The sequence below is a fragment of the Chionomys nivalis genome, chromosome 8 (genome assembly GCF_950005125.1).
Source record: "Chionomys nivalis chromosome 8, mChiNiv1.1, whole genome shotgun sequence".
Classification (NCBI taxonomy): Eukaryota; Metazoa; Chordata; class Mammalia; order Rodentia; family Cricetidae; genus Chionomys; species Chionomys nivalis.
In genome coordinates, this window is record NC_080093.1 from 46,563,254 (window position 1) to 46,581,434 (window position 18,181).

Consider the following 18,181-nt stretch of genomic DNA (forward strand, 5'->3'; position numbering starts at 1 on the left):
AAAAGGGAAGAAGGGAGAGCTAGTGGTTAAGGGTGTGCGCTGCTCTTTCAAAGGAATTGAATTCAGTTCTCAGCTCCCATGTCATGTAACTCACACCTGCCTGTAACTCCAGCTCCAGAGGATCTGATGCCATCCTCTGGCTTCTGTGGGCACCTACATGTACACATGCACGCACACACATGCACGCATGCACATGTGCGTGCGCGCACACACACACACTCACACACACACACACTGAAAAAATAAATTAAAAGGGGGAACATATATACACATATATACTATGCATTTGTGTATGTAACCTAGGGAGTACGAATTATGGAAAAATGATCAGGCTCTCACATGAATAGTTAATAACTAGCCTGAGAAACTCTTATCTCTTCCTGTGGCTTGTTAATGGAGAGAGAAGGAGAGAGAGAGAGAGAGAGAGAGAGAGAGAGAGAGAGAGAGAGAGAGTTAGTTTATGGAGGGTTTTCATGATGCCTGGGTTGAATCTGGAGGTTGGTTTTGTTGTTGTTCTCTTGTTTTGGATTTTTTGTTTTGTTTTGTTTTTGAGACAGGCTTCAATTTAAAAAAAAGATAGAAAAATAAAGATGTGAGTCACCACCGCCCAGCTGGAGGCTGTTTTTGATGAGAAGGCATTCTTCAGAGAAGCCTCTTTTATGCATCCATGGTTCCCTTCAGTTTGACGTAATCATCAGAGTAATGTAGCATACTTGGGGGCTGTATTTCCTGTACACTTCCCAGTTTACAAACAGAGTTGATATTACTGTGGCCCCCGGATGCATACTTATCCCCTCTTCTCATCAGATGAGATCGAGATCCAGCCTAATGGCCTGCTGTGAGGACATAACACACAGAAAGGAGCCTGGGGCCCGGATAGAATCGTCACTCTCCTTTGTAAATGGTTACTTTTAAGAACTTGTATAAGAATCATACAGACATTTGTCTGCTCATGACTTATACTAGTAAAATGTCCTCAAGGTTGTCAATGTTATAGGATGATAGAATTCCCTTTTCTAAAACCTACATACTATTCCATTATAAACAACTTTTGGGGTTGGACATATTTCATTCCAGAACCCTGATTGCAACATGAAGTTCTCTAGTTCCAGGGCAGCCTATGCTGTAGAGACTCTTTAAAGAAACAAACAAACAAACAAACCAACAAACAATACCTGACTCCAGCCAGGGAAGCAAGTAGGCTAACTGCAGATCTCATGTTTCCCTTTGTTCCTCCAAGTCTAATCCCTGGGTCTCACCCCCAGCTCTGTGGAAGACCTCCTCTCCTCACTCTGCCCCCATTCCCAGGGGACTAAGCAGATCTGGGTAGAACACCCTGCTTTCCTCCCTCCTGTGGACCCCTTAGTGCTCCACTCCTAGCCCAGTCCTTAGTGTCAGTTCCCAATACCTAGAAATACATTTGACCTAGAATCCCCAGTGGCTTTAAACTGTCGGGATCTCAGAAGAGTTTTCCTGCCAGGCAATACAGAGCAACCACACTCTCCTAAGAACCAGACAGAGGATCAATAGAAACCAAGGAAGAAAACACCCATTCAACAAAGAAACAGAATAGTTATGGATGGATGGGGGCTGGAACAGGAACATCAAATGGGAAGAAGGAGGAGCAAAGGGGGCAAGAGAGGGAATACAGAAAGAGAAAGCTAAAATTAAGAGTCGTTTGAGGAACAGTACAAAAACCTAATACAGTAGAAGCTTCCTAAAACATATCTATATGTGAAGGCAATCTAAATGAAATTGCCAAATAATGGAGGTGACAGAGCCCTAACGGGCCTTCTCTTGTCACCAAATGAAGCTTCTGGTACTGGGATTGGGTTAAATCTAATTGAGTTGTTGGCCAAAGGGGCCCCCCAGGAATCCCCAAACAATCGAGTCTGTTGCCAAGACTATACACTGATCTCGACAAACTGAAGGCAGCATTGTTGATGACCACACTTACAAAACTCATTGAACACGGAGAAGTTGAGAAGTAGAAGCTGGTGCCTACATAGAGCCTTCACCCATATGTCCTAGCATCTTTGGTACAGGAAGATACTCTGCACACTACCAAAAGAAACATCAGCACCAGCCCAGCCACAAACTGATGGACCAGCCTGACTCCATTTTAAGACTAGAGGCCATCTGAACTGGGTGGTGGAGATGTACACCTTTAATCCCAGTAAGTGGGAGGCAAAGGCAGGAAGATCTCTGAGTTCTGATCTACAGAGCAAGATCCAGGACAGCCAAGGATGCATGGAGAAACCCTGTCTCAGAGACCCCCAGTAGCAGTATTTTCTCGTTGAGACCACCAGTCCACAAATAATGACAAAGATTTATTATGAATTATGAAAACTTGGTCTTTACCCTAGATTTGTTTTCAACTAACCCTTATAACTTAATTAACATAGTTTTTAATCTACGTTTTGCCTCGTGGCTTGTTACCTCAACTCTGTACTGTGCGTCCTGCTCTCCCTGCCTAGCTCCCGGCCATTCAGCTCTTTATTAAACCAATCACAGTAATACATTTTCACACCATGTAAAAATATCCTACAACAACCTCCCTCTCCTCCCAAAGATTAGAAGCCATTTTGTTATAAGATCAAAATAAGGTCATTCCTGTTTTCTGTAAAACTTTGGTTTGACCTCATTTCTGGAACGTGACATGTTCCACACCATGTACCCTGACCTCGACTCTGGTAAGACCCTCTGGAAATCCCTCAACCTTTGAAAACTTCCTAGTCTTGCAGTTCTTGGGCAACATAAATCCCACATTCTCTTGTGTTCGATGCTGTTCTTTCAAGCACTATTTTAGAGAAATAGCCCTGTCTGACAGAAAAATAAAGCTTGCTTAACTTTGGGTAATGGTCTTTACTCTTGTTTGGTGGGATTAACAAAAACCTTTGATCAACAGTGGGGTCCTGCCTGCAAGATATGTTGGGGCAATGGTGGAACAAAGCTTAGGAGTAATCAACCATTACCTAATTTGACTTAAGGCCTATGCCACAAGATGGAACCCACACCCGGCACTACCTTGGTGACCACGAATCTGTGACTAGATAACCCAGGGACCTAGGATTAAGTCAAATATTACTGGTCTAGTAAAGGAACATATCAATAAAATGATTTCTAATGACATTCTGTTGTTTTCATGTGGGACCCTCACCCTTTATTCTCAAAGGGGCAAGAAGAAATTTCCTAGCAGAATGTTTTCCCAGGAAGATAGTGGCCTTCCCCTCTCCTACCTGGGAGATTCCGAGCACAAGGTCACTTAGCTCAGCCCAGCCAGCCAGCCACCTGGTGATAAAGAAGCAAGATGGGAGAGAGCAAAAGACCTTGTACCTGTGCCAAAAGCAGCTTCAAAAAGTCTCTTTGTAGTTATACCTTTAAAAGCTTACCCCACAGAGGAGATACAACTCCTCTCTCTACCTCGCTGCAACGGGGTTTGGAGACAGGGGTTCCAAACATGTTTGTATTATGCTAATTAAACCTTGCTTATTACAGTCTGGGCCTCTCTGGTGGTCTCTCTCTGGGGGTTGTAATGTGGGTACAACACTCACAGATCAGTGCCTTGCTCAGCCGTCATCAGGGAAGCTTCTTCCTGCAAAAGACAGAAACAAATACAGAGATCCACAGTCAGACATTATCCAGAGTGAGAGACCTTGTAATATTCAGCTATAAATGGGATGTCTCCATCAAGTCCCTCCCGTCAGGACTCAGGGAACCCTGTGTAAGTGGAGCCAGAGGGAATGGAGGACACCAAGAAAACACAGTTCATTAAATCAATGGGATCAACGCTCATACGAGCTCAGAGACTGAGGCAGCATCCACAGGGCTTGCACAAATCTGCATCACGTCCTTTGTGTACATGTTATGACTTTAGTATTCTTTTAAAAGATTTGTTTATTTATTTATACAGTGTTCTGCCTGCATGTAAGCCTGCAGGGCAGAAGAGGGTAACAGAGCTCATTACAGATGGTTGTGAGTTGCTGGGAATTGAACTCAGAACCTGTTTTCTTTTTTAAAAAAGATTTATTTCTTATATATACAGTGTTCTGCAGACAGGGTTTCTCTGTGGTTTTGGAGCCTGTCCTGGAACTAGCTCTTGTAGACCAGGCTGGTCTCGAACTCACAGAGATCCGCCTGCCTCTGCCTCCCAAGTGCTGGGATTAAAGGCGTGCGCCACCACCGCCCGGCTTTGAAGCGTTTTCTTTACAGGTGGTGGCAACCCTCAACTAATACTTTACTAATGTCTGTGGCTAGAGAATTCTCTGTTGTGTGTGGCTGTTCAATCTGTAAGGTGCTTAGCAAATACTTCCGAGTGACAATCGCGGCTCTCAGGAAACACTCTGTGAGATTTGCAATGTGTTTCTTTTTAATCTCCTTTTTACTTCTCAAAAATAGCTGAGGTCACAAAGCTGCCATTCCAAAATTGTGAATCTATGACCAGCAAAGTGAATGACCCGAAGATAAGTCTGAGTCCTCCCATAACGAAGCCCGTCTTCGCAATGCAGGCTGGGACTTGTAGTTCCGAGCTACACTCGCTTCCCAGACCGAGCAATCACTTCCTCATTGCTTTGCGTGCCACGGCTCCCGGAAGTTAAAAGCGTCTATGGTCTTTTCCCACAGATTGACAGCACTGACAGCCAATAGATAACCGGACTCCTGTGTCCTGTTACATGATTGGTTTGCAATTTTGTAACCGCCCTGACAAACTTAGGGGGAATTGGCTGAGCCACAGTTTTGAAAATCGTAGATTCGCCCGCGCTCGCCGCTCCGTTGGTCCTTGCCTGCGGCGAGCCCTGAGACCCGGCGTCTAGCGGGTTGGGCTTGGAGGGGAGCTTCTTCTGCGGAGGCCGCGGCCTGGAATCGTAGTGGTCGGGGCAGACGCGCCGACGCCGGGTGAGTGAGTGCAGGAGGCCGGCGGCGTGGCGGGGTCGCGGTGGTCGGCATCCGGTCCTGTCCGCTTCTTTGCCTAGGCCGGGCCAGGGGCTTGACCCCTCACCCTCGCCCCTTGTTACCTGTGATGTGGGGGTCATTTTCCAGTGGTGCTGGGCTTGGAGCTAACCTCCACTCCCGTGCACCTGGGCCCTGGGATCTGAGAATGACCGATCCCCTCCCCCACGCGGTGCCTAACACCTACTACACAGCCTGGGCTGTTCTGTGGATCCGGACCCAAGTCTCCATACCGTAACGGCTGCTGAGCTTCCTGCACCCTAGCTGAGTAGCATTTTAAAACTGTCCCAGGTGTGATTAATAAAAATGCTGCAGGATCCCTGGTGGCGGCAGGCGGCAGAAACACTGCTGGTCCCCAAATGGTGGCAAACGGGGCAGCGGGTCCGAGAGCAGCCAGTCCCAGGTAGGGACGGCGCACGAGATCATGCCGCCGCAGGTCTCCGAAGGTTGCTGGTCTCCCGCGGCCAGAGACGGACGGATGGGCACACCCTGTAGAGTGAGGTTGGATAATTATTAGGTGGGTTATGGAGGGGAAGGGAAAGGGGGAAAAGAGCTGAGAGGGAGAGAGAGAGAAGGTGGGGGGGAGAGAAGGGAAAGATGGAAGCTGCCTGACCGAGAGGCAGTCGGAAAAGAGAAGGAACTCAGGCTGGAAGCTGAAGATCAGCCTGCCTCAGCTGACAGGGGAGGGAGTGGGCGTGGACAGACCAATACACCAGGTCCGGAAACCGAACCTGCCTCTTACTTTGTCATTACCGCTAGCGTAGTCTCTTGTGTGCAGTGCAGTTCTGTCCAGCCTCCTGCTGCCCAGGGGCAGGGTTGTGCCGTTCTGAGCTTGTAGGTAGTGTCCAGGAAGCCTGTAGCTAGAGGTTAAGAGCAGTTTAAATCCATGCTCCGCCTCCTTATTTACTTGGTGACTTTGACTTAGACTTCTTGTCACCTATGTGCGTGGGTATCCTGGAATATGTGGCAAGAAGGAAACGAGAGGGTCCCCGGGCCCGGAGTAGGACTCTGAATGAGAGAGCAACTGTAGTGATGGATCTTTGTGCGTGCAGGCGCGTGGGGAAAGGTGTTTAGTTCACCTCCTACACCCTTAGGAGAGAATGCAGTGGAGGCGCTAATCTAGTGAATGGCACGAAACAAGTATTTATGGAAAGGAAGTGATCTCCCTTCTCCCTTGGTGGTGTTTGGGTGCTCTGGTTCTTGTATGGGCTTAGGGTGAAGTTTCCCAGGAGTCTGATTCTTGTTACACCCCTCCTTTCTCAGGGTCACCTCTTCTAACTTGCAGTGAGGGCCTGCTAGAAGGCACATTTCCTCATGGAGGAAGTGTGGTTTTGGATTTTGTTGACAGAAGCTCGCACTCATGTTGGCAGTTTGAACAGATGCTTTGTTAAGTTACCTACTTGTTGCTTTCTGTAGCTCCTGTGCAAAAATCTTTGGTGTCCTTGAACAGTTCTCTTTGCTGACCTTGAACTGAAGTCTTGGGATGGGGAGACTCGGGTGGCAGTGGGAAGGCCATATTTGTGATTAGCTGACCGCACAGTTTTTCCTAAAGCCATGGTGCTCCTGCCTTTGCTCCATTTAGTGCTGCTCTTGGCAGGTATCTCAGGGTCTTTGGGTGTGTATTGGCCTGTCCTAACCTGTACCTAAGTCAGTTAGTCACTGAGTGTCCCTGTGTGTGACGGTGATGGGAAGGGAAGCTTCAGGAAAAGTTGATGGATGGATGAATTCATTCCTCAAGTGCCAGGCATCTGGAGGGCTACACATTTTCTTGTTGATGAACAAGACTAACGGGTTGCCCTCAGGGAGCAATGTTTAGTAGGTAGAGAGAGCAACAGTAAGCAAACAAACAATCACTCATTTGTTGTGCACATAACTGGAATCTGTGTGTGTGAGATCTTGGTTTGGGTTGGAGGTCTGGCCTCCCTGAGTGTAGTGTGGAACTAAGTGAAGAAGCTATAATGAATAGGAGACGGAGTTCCTAGAAGGCAGAACTTGTTTGAAGGACAAAGGGATAGTGTGCCCCACAAATCAAACTGAAGAACTTTAAAGGAAAACCCTAGAATGTTTTAATGCTACAGCGTATCTGTGGCATTAAATTCCAGAAGGATGGGGGATCAGTAATCTAGCTTTTCCTTCTGTGACCTTTGTAGGCAAGAAACTGAGGTGTACATGTGTGGTTCCTGCTTTTCAAAGTGTAAGTTTGTAGTCACCAATCTGATTACAGGAGAAGGCCAGTTCAGGCCCCTTCTCCACTATTGCTGGGCATCTTAGTTGGGGTCATCCTTGTGGATTCCTGGGAATTTCCTTGGCACCAGGTTTCTCCCTAACCCCAAAATGTACCCTCCCCATCAAGATGTGTCTTCCTAATTGTCATCAGAGAGCCATTACCAAGTAACTGATGGAAGCAGATGTCGAGATCTACAGCCAAGCACTGGGGGGACTCCCGAGAAAGGAGGAGGGATTGTACAAGTGGGAGAAGGGGTGGACAAAGATGGCCCACAGAGACAGCTGACCTTAGCTCATGGGAGCACATAGAGTCTGGATCAACAGTGAGGGAGCTTGCATGGGACTGACGTGGGCCCTCTGCATGTGTGTAACAGTTGTGTAGCTTGGTCTGTAAGACTCCTAGCATTAAGATTTTGGGAACCTGTTACCTGTGCTGGATTACCTTGCCCAACCTTTATGCAGGGGGAGGAGCTCAATCCCACCTCAACTTGATGTACCATGCTTTGTTCAAGCCCATGGTAGGACTGCCCCTTTCCCAATGAAGACAGAGGAGGAGAGGAAGGAGGGGGAAACTGTTGTTGGCCTGTAAAATAGATGAAAATGTTAATTAAATAAACTTTAAAAAAGAAAAAAGTTGCATATTATTCTAAAAGAAATGTAAGAGTGGTGGCTCAGTGTCCCTGGGTAAGGTGAAATCTGATGTACTATAGATTATAATGGCTGTCATCCATTATTTTGTCCTTTTATTTGTTTACTACTTGGGGTATTTATTATGTATTTACTGCTTGGGGTATTTATTGAGGCCCTGCTATGACAGTAACAGAATACTTCCACTTAGTGTAGGACTTTTGCTATGATTTTATAACCAGATCATAAGGCAGATTTCCAAACTTTTTTTTAAGAAAATAAGAAAACTGGCATTTCATTATCTTTTGCCTGATATTTATAGACAGATTTTCCTGAAAACAATGCATTGCTTACTCACTCTACTCCCTCGTCCATTTTAAATCTAGGGAGGGGCTTGTGGAGCTTCTTGGGAGAGCATGTCTGTGGACTCCTCATTTCTCAGCATGCTCCACCATTCTCAGCTCTACTGCCCATTTATGTGTTTATTTCTATTGTGTGTGTGTGTGCATGTTGTGTGACAACTTTACCTGGGGACATGCAACAAACACTCCAGGGTCTACTTAACCCTAGATAGAGAAGCAGCAGACCAAAGTACAGATACCACCAAAGTTTAACTTGATGAACCAGTGAGTTTTATTGGGGTTACTTACAGGAGCAAAAACGACTCAAAGACAGCCTCATCACCAAGGCCCACTCCAGCATAGGCAGATCACAAAATCTGGGACATCTGTAGTACACTGCACAGATTGCAGCCAGCTCAACAGGTGATACAGTATCCTTCTAAGTTACTTAGTCAGTCTACAAACTTCATCCAGGAAACTCAGCTGGTTTCTGCTTCTTGCAGCTCAGCTTGTCTTGAGAATCTTCTGGGCATCTGGGCTCCTCTGAGTTTCTTCTTTGCAGCTCAACTCTTGCTTGTTTGAAAGGGACCCTCAACTTTTGCTGCTTACTCTGGCAGGGAGGGTCCTAGTGAAATTGATAGTTTCAGGCCACTTCCTGGAGCAATTTTGAATTGTTGACCTTCTTCTTTAAAGAGCTTCCCTGCAGATGGAATGGTTCATTCTGGGAGGACACTTATACAACCGTGCAGATGTGGCCTAGCTTATGTAGAGGCCAGAGGGCATCTTATAGGAGTTATTTCTCTCCTTCCATGTGGGTCCCAGGGTTATTCCTCTCTCCACAGCCATATCCCTTCTTGTCTCCACCTCCCTAGTGCTGGGATTAAAGGTGTGAGACTCCCAAGTACTGGGATTAAAGGTGTGAACCACCACTTCCTGGCCTTTGATGGCTTAGGTCTGTACTCTGTTTTTTCAGCATTAGCCCCTATGTCTGACTCTGTGTTTTTATTATTAATACCAATTAGAATTTGTGCCACACCTGGCACCCAACGTGGGGCTCCAACCATGACCCTGAGATTAAGAGTCTCATGCAAGTGGTCTTTTTGTAGTCGCAGTCCAGTCAAAGAGTAAAGTTGGACTTGGAGTTGGAGTGTGGCTCTCTCCTCCTCTAAACCCAAGCATGCTTATTAGAGTAAAGTCCAAAATCTCTGTCTCATGTCAGAAGAGCCACCTGATGTGGAACAGTAGAAAAACAAATATTTAAGGACTATTTTATTGCCACAATCTCATAATCCTTTGATTTTTGACTCTTTAACAACTTTTCTTAATGTATATCTCAAAATTTATGAGATTAATATATATTTTAAACTTTGTGTTATATTAATGATCATATAGAATACTAACAATTCTAGAAAAAGGCTTCATCTAGCTTCCTGTATATGATTTTGGGTTTGAATCTCTATCAGTTTTCTGCAGTGAGCCGTGAACATACCTAACAGTGACCTTTGAAGTCTCTAAAAGGAGGATGGGGCCCCACACTGATGATTCCACCAGCACTATGATAACACCACTAAGCTCAAAAACACCACCTAAAGATCAGCTTTGGACTACAAGGTGCTCAGAAAAATTTTGAGGTGATTAGCTGAGATGATGATCCAGCCTCGTAGAGTACTCTAGCCCGGACTTGAGATAAACCCTGCATGTTCCCATTATGCAGAGACTGGGCAGCAAAAGATGACAGCTACCTCTCCCAGGATTTGACAGTTAACTCAGATTTTTCTTTTCAGGATCTAAAGATGCCATTGCCCCCAGATAGCAGGAAGTAAATTTAAGAACATGACACTCACATACCCAAGAGGTGGGGTGGGTGGTTTTTGGTCATTCAGTGAGTTATGGATATTTGTTACTGTTTAAGGAGATTGCTTACAAATTGTTATTGGTAATGGTCAGGAAAAAGGCTAAACAAAGGAGATTAGATTCAGGGTTCTTGTTTTGAAAAGAGAATAGGGGATACAGATAGGATAGGATAAAAGGGTAGATTGTTGAATCTACTCTGAAAAGAAAAATGAGAGGATATAGATATAAGATAAAAGGTAGATTATTGTGGCGCACGCCTTTAATCCCAGCACTTGGGAGGCAGAGGCAGGCGGATCTCTGTGAGTTCGAGATCAGCCTGGTCTACAAGAGCTAGTTCCAGGACAGGCTCCAAAACCACAGAGAAACCCTGTCTCGAAAAACCAAAAAAAAAAAAAAAGTAGATTATTAATCTACTTTAAAATCTAGTTTTAGATATATTGAACTCGAGTTGGAAGAGGCGAGTCCGGTCTCAAAATGGAGGTAAAACCGCCGCCCGGTCGCCCCCAGCCTGACTCCGGCCGTCGCCGCCGCCGCCGGGGGGGAGGAGGGCCATGATCCAAAGGAACCAGAACAGTTGAGGAAACTGTTTATTGGTGGTCTGAGCTTTGAAACCACAGATGATAGCTTAAGAGAACATTTTGAGAAATGGGGCACACTTACAGATTGTGTGGTAATGAGAGATCCCCAAACAAAACGTTCCAGGGGCTTTGGTTTTGTGACCTACTCTTGTGTTGAAGAGGTGGATGCTGCAATGTGTGCTCGGCCACACAAAGTTGATGGGCATGTGGTGGAACCAAAGAGAGCCGTTTCTAGAGAGGATTCTGTAAAGCCTGGTGCCCATTTAACAGTGAAGAAAATCTTTGTTGGTGGTATTAAAGAGGATACAGAAGAGTACAACCTGAGAGACTACTTTGAAAAGTATGGCAAGATTGAAACCATAGAAGTTATGGAAGACAGGCAGAGTGGGAAAAAGAGAGGATTTGCTTTTGTGACTTTTGATGACCATGACACAGTTGATAAAATTGTTGTTCAGAAATACCACACTATTAATGGGCATAATTGTGAAGTGAAAAAGGCCCTTTCTAAACAAGAGATGCAGTCTGCTGGATCACAGAGAGGCCGTGGAGGTGGATCTGGCAATTTTATGGGTCGTGGAGGGAACTTTGGAGGTGGTGGAGGTAATTTTGGTCGTGGTGGAAACTTTGGTGGAAGAGGAGGCTATGGTGGTGGAGGTGGTGGCAGCAGAGGTAGTTATGGAGGTGGTGATGGTGGATATAATGGATTTGGAGGTGATGGTGGCAACTATGGTGGTGGTCCTGGTTACAGCAGTAGAGGAGGCTATGGTGGTGGTGGACCAGGCTATGGAAACCAAGGTGGTGGATATGGTGGTGATGGAGGAGGAGGATATGACGGTTACAATGAAGGAGGAAATTTTGGTGGAGGTAACTATGGTGGTGGGAACTATAATGACTTTGGAAATTATAGTGGACAACAGCAATCAAATTATGGACCCATGAAAGGGGGCAGTTTTGGTGGAAGAAGCTCAGGCAGTCCCTATGGTGGTGGCTATGGATCAGGTGGTGGAAGTGGTGGATATGGTAGCAGAAGGTTTTAAAAAAAACAGCAGAAAAGGGCTACAGTTCTTAGCAGGAGAGAGAGCGAGGAGTTGTCAGGAAAGCTGCAGGTTACTTTGAGACAGTCGTCCTAAATGCATTAGAGGAACTGTAAAAATCTGCCACAGAAGGAGCGATGATCCATAGTCAGAAAAGTTACCGCAGCTTAAACAGGAGGCCCTTCTTGTTCAGGACTGTCAGAGCCACAGTTTGCAAAAAGTGCAGCTATTGATTAATGCAATGTAGTGTCAATTAGATGTACATTCCTGAGGTCTTTTATCTCTTGTAGCTTTGTCTTTCTTTTTCTTTTCATTACATCAGGTATATTGCCCTGTAAATTGTGGTAGTGGTACCAGGAATAAAAAATTAAGGAATTTTTAACTTTTCAAAAAAAAAAAAAATAAATAAAAAAATAAAAAAAATAAAATCTAGTTTTAAATATTTTACATTGGATTGGACTTTTGTACACTGTATACAAACTTTTATATTGATACAAATTTGAGATTAATTTTGTTAGAACATACTATATATACATTTCTACTCTTATTCAAGATATTATACCTATAGAGCTCATTTAACAATGTAATGTAAATTTTTAGCCATTGAAAGTTATTATTGCCAAATATTTAGGATAATAAGGAAATGCAGATTAGTAGTTAGTCTCCTATTATAAGTGAACTAGTAGTCATATTAGGTATGTTTTCAATGTCACACAGAGATATACTTTAGATAGACAGGTAATCTTTAAATACTTCAAAGATCTATAGAATATGGCATACCATTTAAGATGTTTTAATAACATAGGTTCTTTTTATTTTATTTTATTTTTTTTAATAACTATGAGACATGTCTGATCCTGGCAGCACCACTCTACTTCAGAAAAGATAATGGGCATCGAAGAAATTCCACATGGAGTTTACTTTCTTTGTTGCAAAAGTAAACCACTGGGTAAGAAAGTGCCCTTGCCTAATTGGACAAACAGGACATAAAGAAAGTGACTGCCAGACATTGTCAAGACAAGGAGGGACAGTCCTTCAGAGTATCCTGTTTTACAGAAACTCTATTGGATGTGCTAGATCTGTAGGCCTAAAATGAATGCCCAATGTTACTGAGGAACCTTGGGTGACTATCCAGATGGCCAGCTGTTTTTGTCATTTCTCTAATTTTTTTTGGAAGTCAGTTGCTCACACTTCCTGCTTACTTAGTTAATATTATTTCCTCCAGCTACCTTTTCTGAGATATAACTAGATAGTTATAGTTTTCGTTGTTTACCAGATGCAGAAAAGAAACTCACTTAAGAGGTGTAAAGTATAAAGTTGAGAGCTATCAAAAGATATCAAAAAAGTTTTGGATGGTAATGCAAATTATGATAGAAAGTAAATTAGGTATAAGACTTTGAACTCACCAAGATAGGATAGATAATGGAGTATTTTCTCTGAATTTGTCAAATGCAAATGGACTACTCATTGTTGATATACTTATTGCCTGTATATATTGTATATAGTTATTGTACTTATTGTATATAGTTTTTCTTATATTAGTTATAGCCTTTTTTATTTTAGACAAAATAGGGAAATGTAGTGTAGGGATATTTTGTTTGTGTTTTAACAAATAAAGCTTGCCTGAAGATCAGAGTGCAGAGCTAAACCACTAGAGGTCAGGCAGTGGTGGTTCACACCTTCAATCCCAGCACTGGGGAGGTGGAGACAGGAAGGGATATGGCTGCACAGAGAGAGGAATATAAGGAGGGAGGAGACAAGACCTCATTGCTGTCTGGGGTTTGGTGGAGACAGATGCTGCCTGGAGATGGCAGTCTGAGGACAGGATCTCCCTTATGTCTGAGAGCATTGGTGGAGGTAAAAGAAGTTTCTAGTGGCTGGCCAGTTTCCCTCTCTGATCTTCAACATTAACCCCTATATCTGACTCTGGGTTTTTATTATTAATACCAGTTAGAATTCATGCTGTAGGGATTGAACTCAGGTCGTGAGTTATGGTGGCAAGTGCCTTAACCTGCTGAGTTGTCTTGCCAGCCCTCCACTGTCATTTTAAAGAGGCAGGTGGATTTGATGTCCTGATGTCTGGTTTCTGGGGTCAACACAGGATGGCCATGTCTTAGTCCCCATCCATGAGAAGTGGGAAGAGAGCCCACACAAAAGTAAACAGTTCTGTATTTGGGTAAAGAGAGAGAGAGTATGGGGGATGGGTGTTTTTCCTTCATCCAGAAAGGTCATATTAAGCCCCCAAAAGACCTTTTGTAAAGTTTATATCAGAATTAAAGTGTGGATGTGTAGAGACAGAGTGAGTAATGTCATTTCTTTGCGTGAGATGCAGTCATTGGGTTGGCGTTTGGAATTCTGCAATGCCAAGAGGCTCTGTATTGGGAGATGCATGGGTTTCAGCACAGGGTATTGTGTATGATTTTGGGTCTGGTAGACTTTACCTAGAAAAGGTCCTGTCCTAGCCTTGAATCCTTATGCTTTTTGTTCCTCACCAGACAGTGCCACCATGGGGACTAGAGCCCCAGGGCCCATTCACCTGTTGGAACTATGTGACCAGAAACTCCTGGACTTTGTCTGCAACGTGGACAATAAGGACTTGATGTGGCTCAAGGAAATTAAGGAGGAGGCTGAGCGCATGTTCATCAGGTAAAGGCAGGACATGCTGGCATGGGTGTCCTGATAGGTCAGACAAATAGCCTGTCAGGGTTTCTTCCTAAGTGCCTGGTATGCTGGGACCGCCCTAGTGCAGTGGGCAGGGGAGAAGTGATTGAGCCCTTCTCCTGGCTCACTGTAGTTAGCTGTGTCTCTTGAGTGGGTGGCCTGTGGTAACGTTTCTTGGAACTTGCTTCCCTGTCAGTGACCAGGAGGAAGCTCTGAGTGTCCAGTTGGTGACTTCACCTAGCTTTGGAGAGCTTTCCTGGTGATGGTCTCTCTAGCTTGACTTGTCATTGCCAAGAATGGGGTGGAATGTTGTCTAGTGAGAGAAGGGGCAGCTCAGCAGTTCCCAGGAAGCCTCAAGTTCACTCTTGTACTTAACAGAGAATTCAACAATGAACCGGAGCTGATGCCCAAAACTCCCTCTCAGAAGAACCGTCGGAGAAAGAGAAGGGTGTCTAACTTTCAGGATGAAAACAGAGATCCTATGAGGAAAAGGTAGGAAAGGCGGGGGAGGTGGTCTCTGGAGACTTGGTGCCCTCTGGGAGAGTCTGTTCCTGAGCGTGCTGATAGAAGCAGCAACCGGAAGGCAGTGGTAGTTGGTACCGCACGCTCACACAGTTGAGATGCCATCGGTAAAATGCAGTGTTAGCTCAGTTGAGAGTACAGGTGTGAATTTCTGTGCATTGGTGGCAAAGGTGGGGTGGAGTTGATTTGAGGTTTGGTGGAGGGGAGAGGCACCAGAGGTGTGGCCCAGGTTGTTGGTTCCCAACTCCTCTGTTGTTGGGCTTATTATAATTCCCTGCAGAGATGGTGGTGACTGCAGTACTCAGGTAAAGATGCTGGTCATTCTAATCCAAGTCAGCTTTGGTATTTATGTCAGCCACAGTCTCATTCCTCAGCAGTTGTATGTCCTTGGAATGAATTTCCATCTCTGTTTTCTCATCTTCCAAAGTGGAGTAATGGGGCCTGCCTCCTAGGGCCATTATCTCAGTCTTGCAGATAGAGGGCATGAGTGAAGTCCGTAGATGGTGCTTAGCACAGTGTGATCACAGTCGAGAAGTTTGTGTGAATTTAATCTTACCAGCAGTTCTGTGAGTAATGGAACTCATTGTCATCCATTTACAGTTGGGGAGGCTGAAGATCAGAGAGGAACAACTGGGCTCTCATGGCTGATGGTAGAGTCTGCATTGGGACCTCCAGGTTTTGCCTTCAGACTCTTTGCTCACATTTCATTGAAACTAGTGGCTACTAGGGAGATTGTACTTGAATTTTATTTTGGGGGAGCCCCTGCCCTATCTTAGCCTCTGTTCTGCTGCCACAACAGGTTATCCCGCAGGAAGTCTCGGAACAGCCAGCGCCTCCGCAGCAAGGACAAGGTGGAGAAGGCAACCACTAGTGTTGGGGAAAACGGCTCTCCTGTGTTGCGGCGAATAACTCGGGCTGCAGCAGCAGCAGCAGCAGCAGCCTCTGTGGCATCAGTTGCTTCCTCTCCCACTGCTGGGTCTCCCCCAGTGATCAAGAAAGCTGTGGTGGAGGTAAGCTCCAGAGAGCAACTGAATGCAGAGCTGCACCTCATTCAGCTCAAAAGTGGCTATCCTCCATCTTCAGTTCAAGCTCCAGCCACACCGCCAGCTTCCCAAGACATCCTGACGTCAGAGGAGGAATCAACACCCAAGAAGGTAGAGGCTGGGAAGCTGGAATCCGTCATAGTGAGCTCCCTCAAGGCTACACCCCAGAGTTCCAAGAACAGAGGGATTGGAGCAGGACGTTCTGCTTCCAAACTCAAGATTGCTCGGGCCTCTCGGGGCCTTCAGGACTCTCCTGGCTCTCCAGACTCTCCACGGAAGGAGAGGGTGCTTTCTCCTCTCCTGCCAAACAACATCTTGCCCACCACAGCCAAGAACCCTCTTGGGAATGCTCGGTCAGTGAGGCAAAGCCTGATTTCCCAAGATTCCCAAGTACCACTATCCAAAAAGTACTGTTTGGTGGCAGAACAAGAAAATGCTACTCGTAGGTCAAGCCGGCTTGCCAAGATGGCTGACAAGGAGCCAGAGGCCTCTGCTCGCATCATCTGTGAGTGTGGGGCAAGAGTGGGGTGATGGTGCAGTGGGGGCTCAGCTGGGGTGTTTCTGAGAGGACTTTCCATGGACCCTTCAGAGATAGTTTCTGATGTGAGTCTGCATGGAGCCATAGCTAGTCATGCCTGACTCTTGAAAATGTGTCTAGTTTGATGGAGAAGCTGATTTTACGCCTCATAAGTGAGGCGAGTTCTCTGTTACTGAACAGTATTCCCTAGCCCTTGTGGTTTTTTTTTTTTTTTTTTTTGAGATAGGCTCTTGCTATGTAGCTCTGACTGGGTTTGGACTCAAAGTTCTTCTACCTCTATCACTAGTGTTAGGACTGTAAGTGTGTACCACCAAGGAGTTGGATTTTGGTAAGTTTTTTTTTCTTTTTAATAGTATGTGTGTGCACGCGCACACACTTGCCATGGTGTATGTATGTGGAAGTCAGAGGATAGCTTGTAGGAGTCAATTCTCTCCTTCCACTGTGTTGGTCCTACCTGATGACTGAACTCAGGTTGACAGGCTTGGCAACAGGTGCCTTTACTTCTGAGTCATCTCACTGACCCTGAGATAAAATTTTCATTGCACTTTCTTCGATTTAGATTTAAATGGCCACATGTAGCTAGTGGCTGCCACTACTGGGTGACAGATCTAGTTCATCATTGTTTATAGGTGAGGAAATAGGCCTAGAATATTAGCCCCAGTATTCTATGGTCCTTATCCCTTGTTGCTGTTTTACAGTGATGGACTGTCGTCCATGTATATAACTCCTAATGGTGAAACTGCTGTGGAGATGTGCCACATAGAACATGTGGGCTGGTACCCAGTAGCCGCTTTCATTATGGTCGGATCTAAGCCCAGGGGGTCAGTGCCCTGATGGGAATAGATCTTATGAGCCGTAGAGAAGAGTAGGCAGTCCTGCGAGTCGGGGTTGGCTGTCTGAGTAGGTGGGGACTTGTAAGATTTTGAAGGATGACTGTGTTCTGGCCAGGTGGAGAAAATGTAGCACTAGTTATCTGGCCAAGGAAACAGCTTGCACCAAGATTTGGAGATACCAAGCAGTAAATGATGGGTTGCCTGGAGCTTCTTGCTGCTAAAGCAGATTATAGCTGGAGGTTCTTAGGCGCCTGTGAAAGTAGAGGAGGAGGCCAGACCAGACCCCTGCAAGACCCGGGTCAGAGGACAGGCCGCGTTTCCTAGTGAACGGGAAGTAGTCTGCCTGACTTTTGTAAGATTTATGGGAGAAATCTGTCAGTGCAGCAACACTTTTGGCTCCTCAGGGTTTATACCTTTTAATAGAAGAGGATGGGGTAGACAAACTGTAAAGTCCAGAAAATGGTAATTGAACCCACTTGCATTTCATCCAGAAAGGGACTGGGGGGCCCTCTGAGGGGCTGGGTTTGTCAGGCTCAGGTAGGTCAAGATGCCACACCTCAGTAGGTTCTCTCTAACCCAGCTCTAGGCTCTGCAGCTGGAAAGACAGTCTGGTCATGTGCAGTACGAGCTTTGACACATTGTCCATTCGGATTGTCAGGTGACTTGGAGTGGGGCCAGTGTCACAGACTTGAAATTGGTCCTGGGGAGGGTCTACAGGACTAGGTAAGCCTGGAGTTCTGGAAAGGGTAGGAGGAATTGGGGAGAATCTCATAGACACCCCTGCCCCCCCCACCCTTTTTTTTTGAGATAGGGTTTCTCTGTAGCCCTGGTAGTCTTGAGCTCGTTCTGTAGATCAGGCTGTTCTTGAACTTAGATCCTCCTCTCAAGTGCTGGCATTAAAGGTGTGTGCCACCATGCCCAGCTCCCTCTAAATTGAAGCCCCCACTTCTGTTTTTTCCCATCTCCCCATTCAA

General features: G+C 45.5%; 1 protein-coding gene and 1 pseudogene across 2 annotated transcripts in view; both read left to right on the top strand.

Moving 5' to 3' along the window:
• Window positions 1-4,757: 4,757 nt before the first annotated feature.
• The window catches only part of Incenp (inner centromere protein), a 33,095-nt gene continuing 19,671 nt past the window's right edge, over window positions 4,758-18,181 (top strand). For both annotated transcript variants that reach the window (XM_057778028.1, XM_057778029.1), the window contains exons 1-4: window positions 4,758-4,896; window positions 14,106-14,256; window positions 14,650-14,763; window positions 15,593-16,341. In XM_057778028.1, coding sequence (XP_057634011.1) covers window positions 14,117-14,256; window positions 14,650-14,763; window positions 15,593-16,341 — 1,003 coding nt within the window. In that variant the 5' untranslated portion in view covers window positions 4,758-4,896; window positions 14,106-14,116. The remainder of the gene's footprint in view (window positions 4,897-14,105; window positions 14,257-14,649; window positions 14,764-15,592; window positions 16,342-18,181) is intronic.
• On the top strand, window positions 10,439-11,887 carry LOC130879461 (heterogeneous nuclear ribonucleoprotein A3-like; annotated as a pseudogene).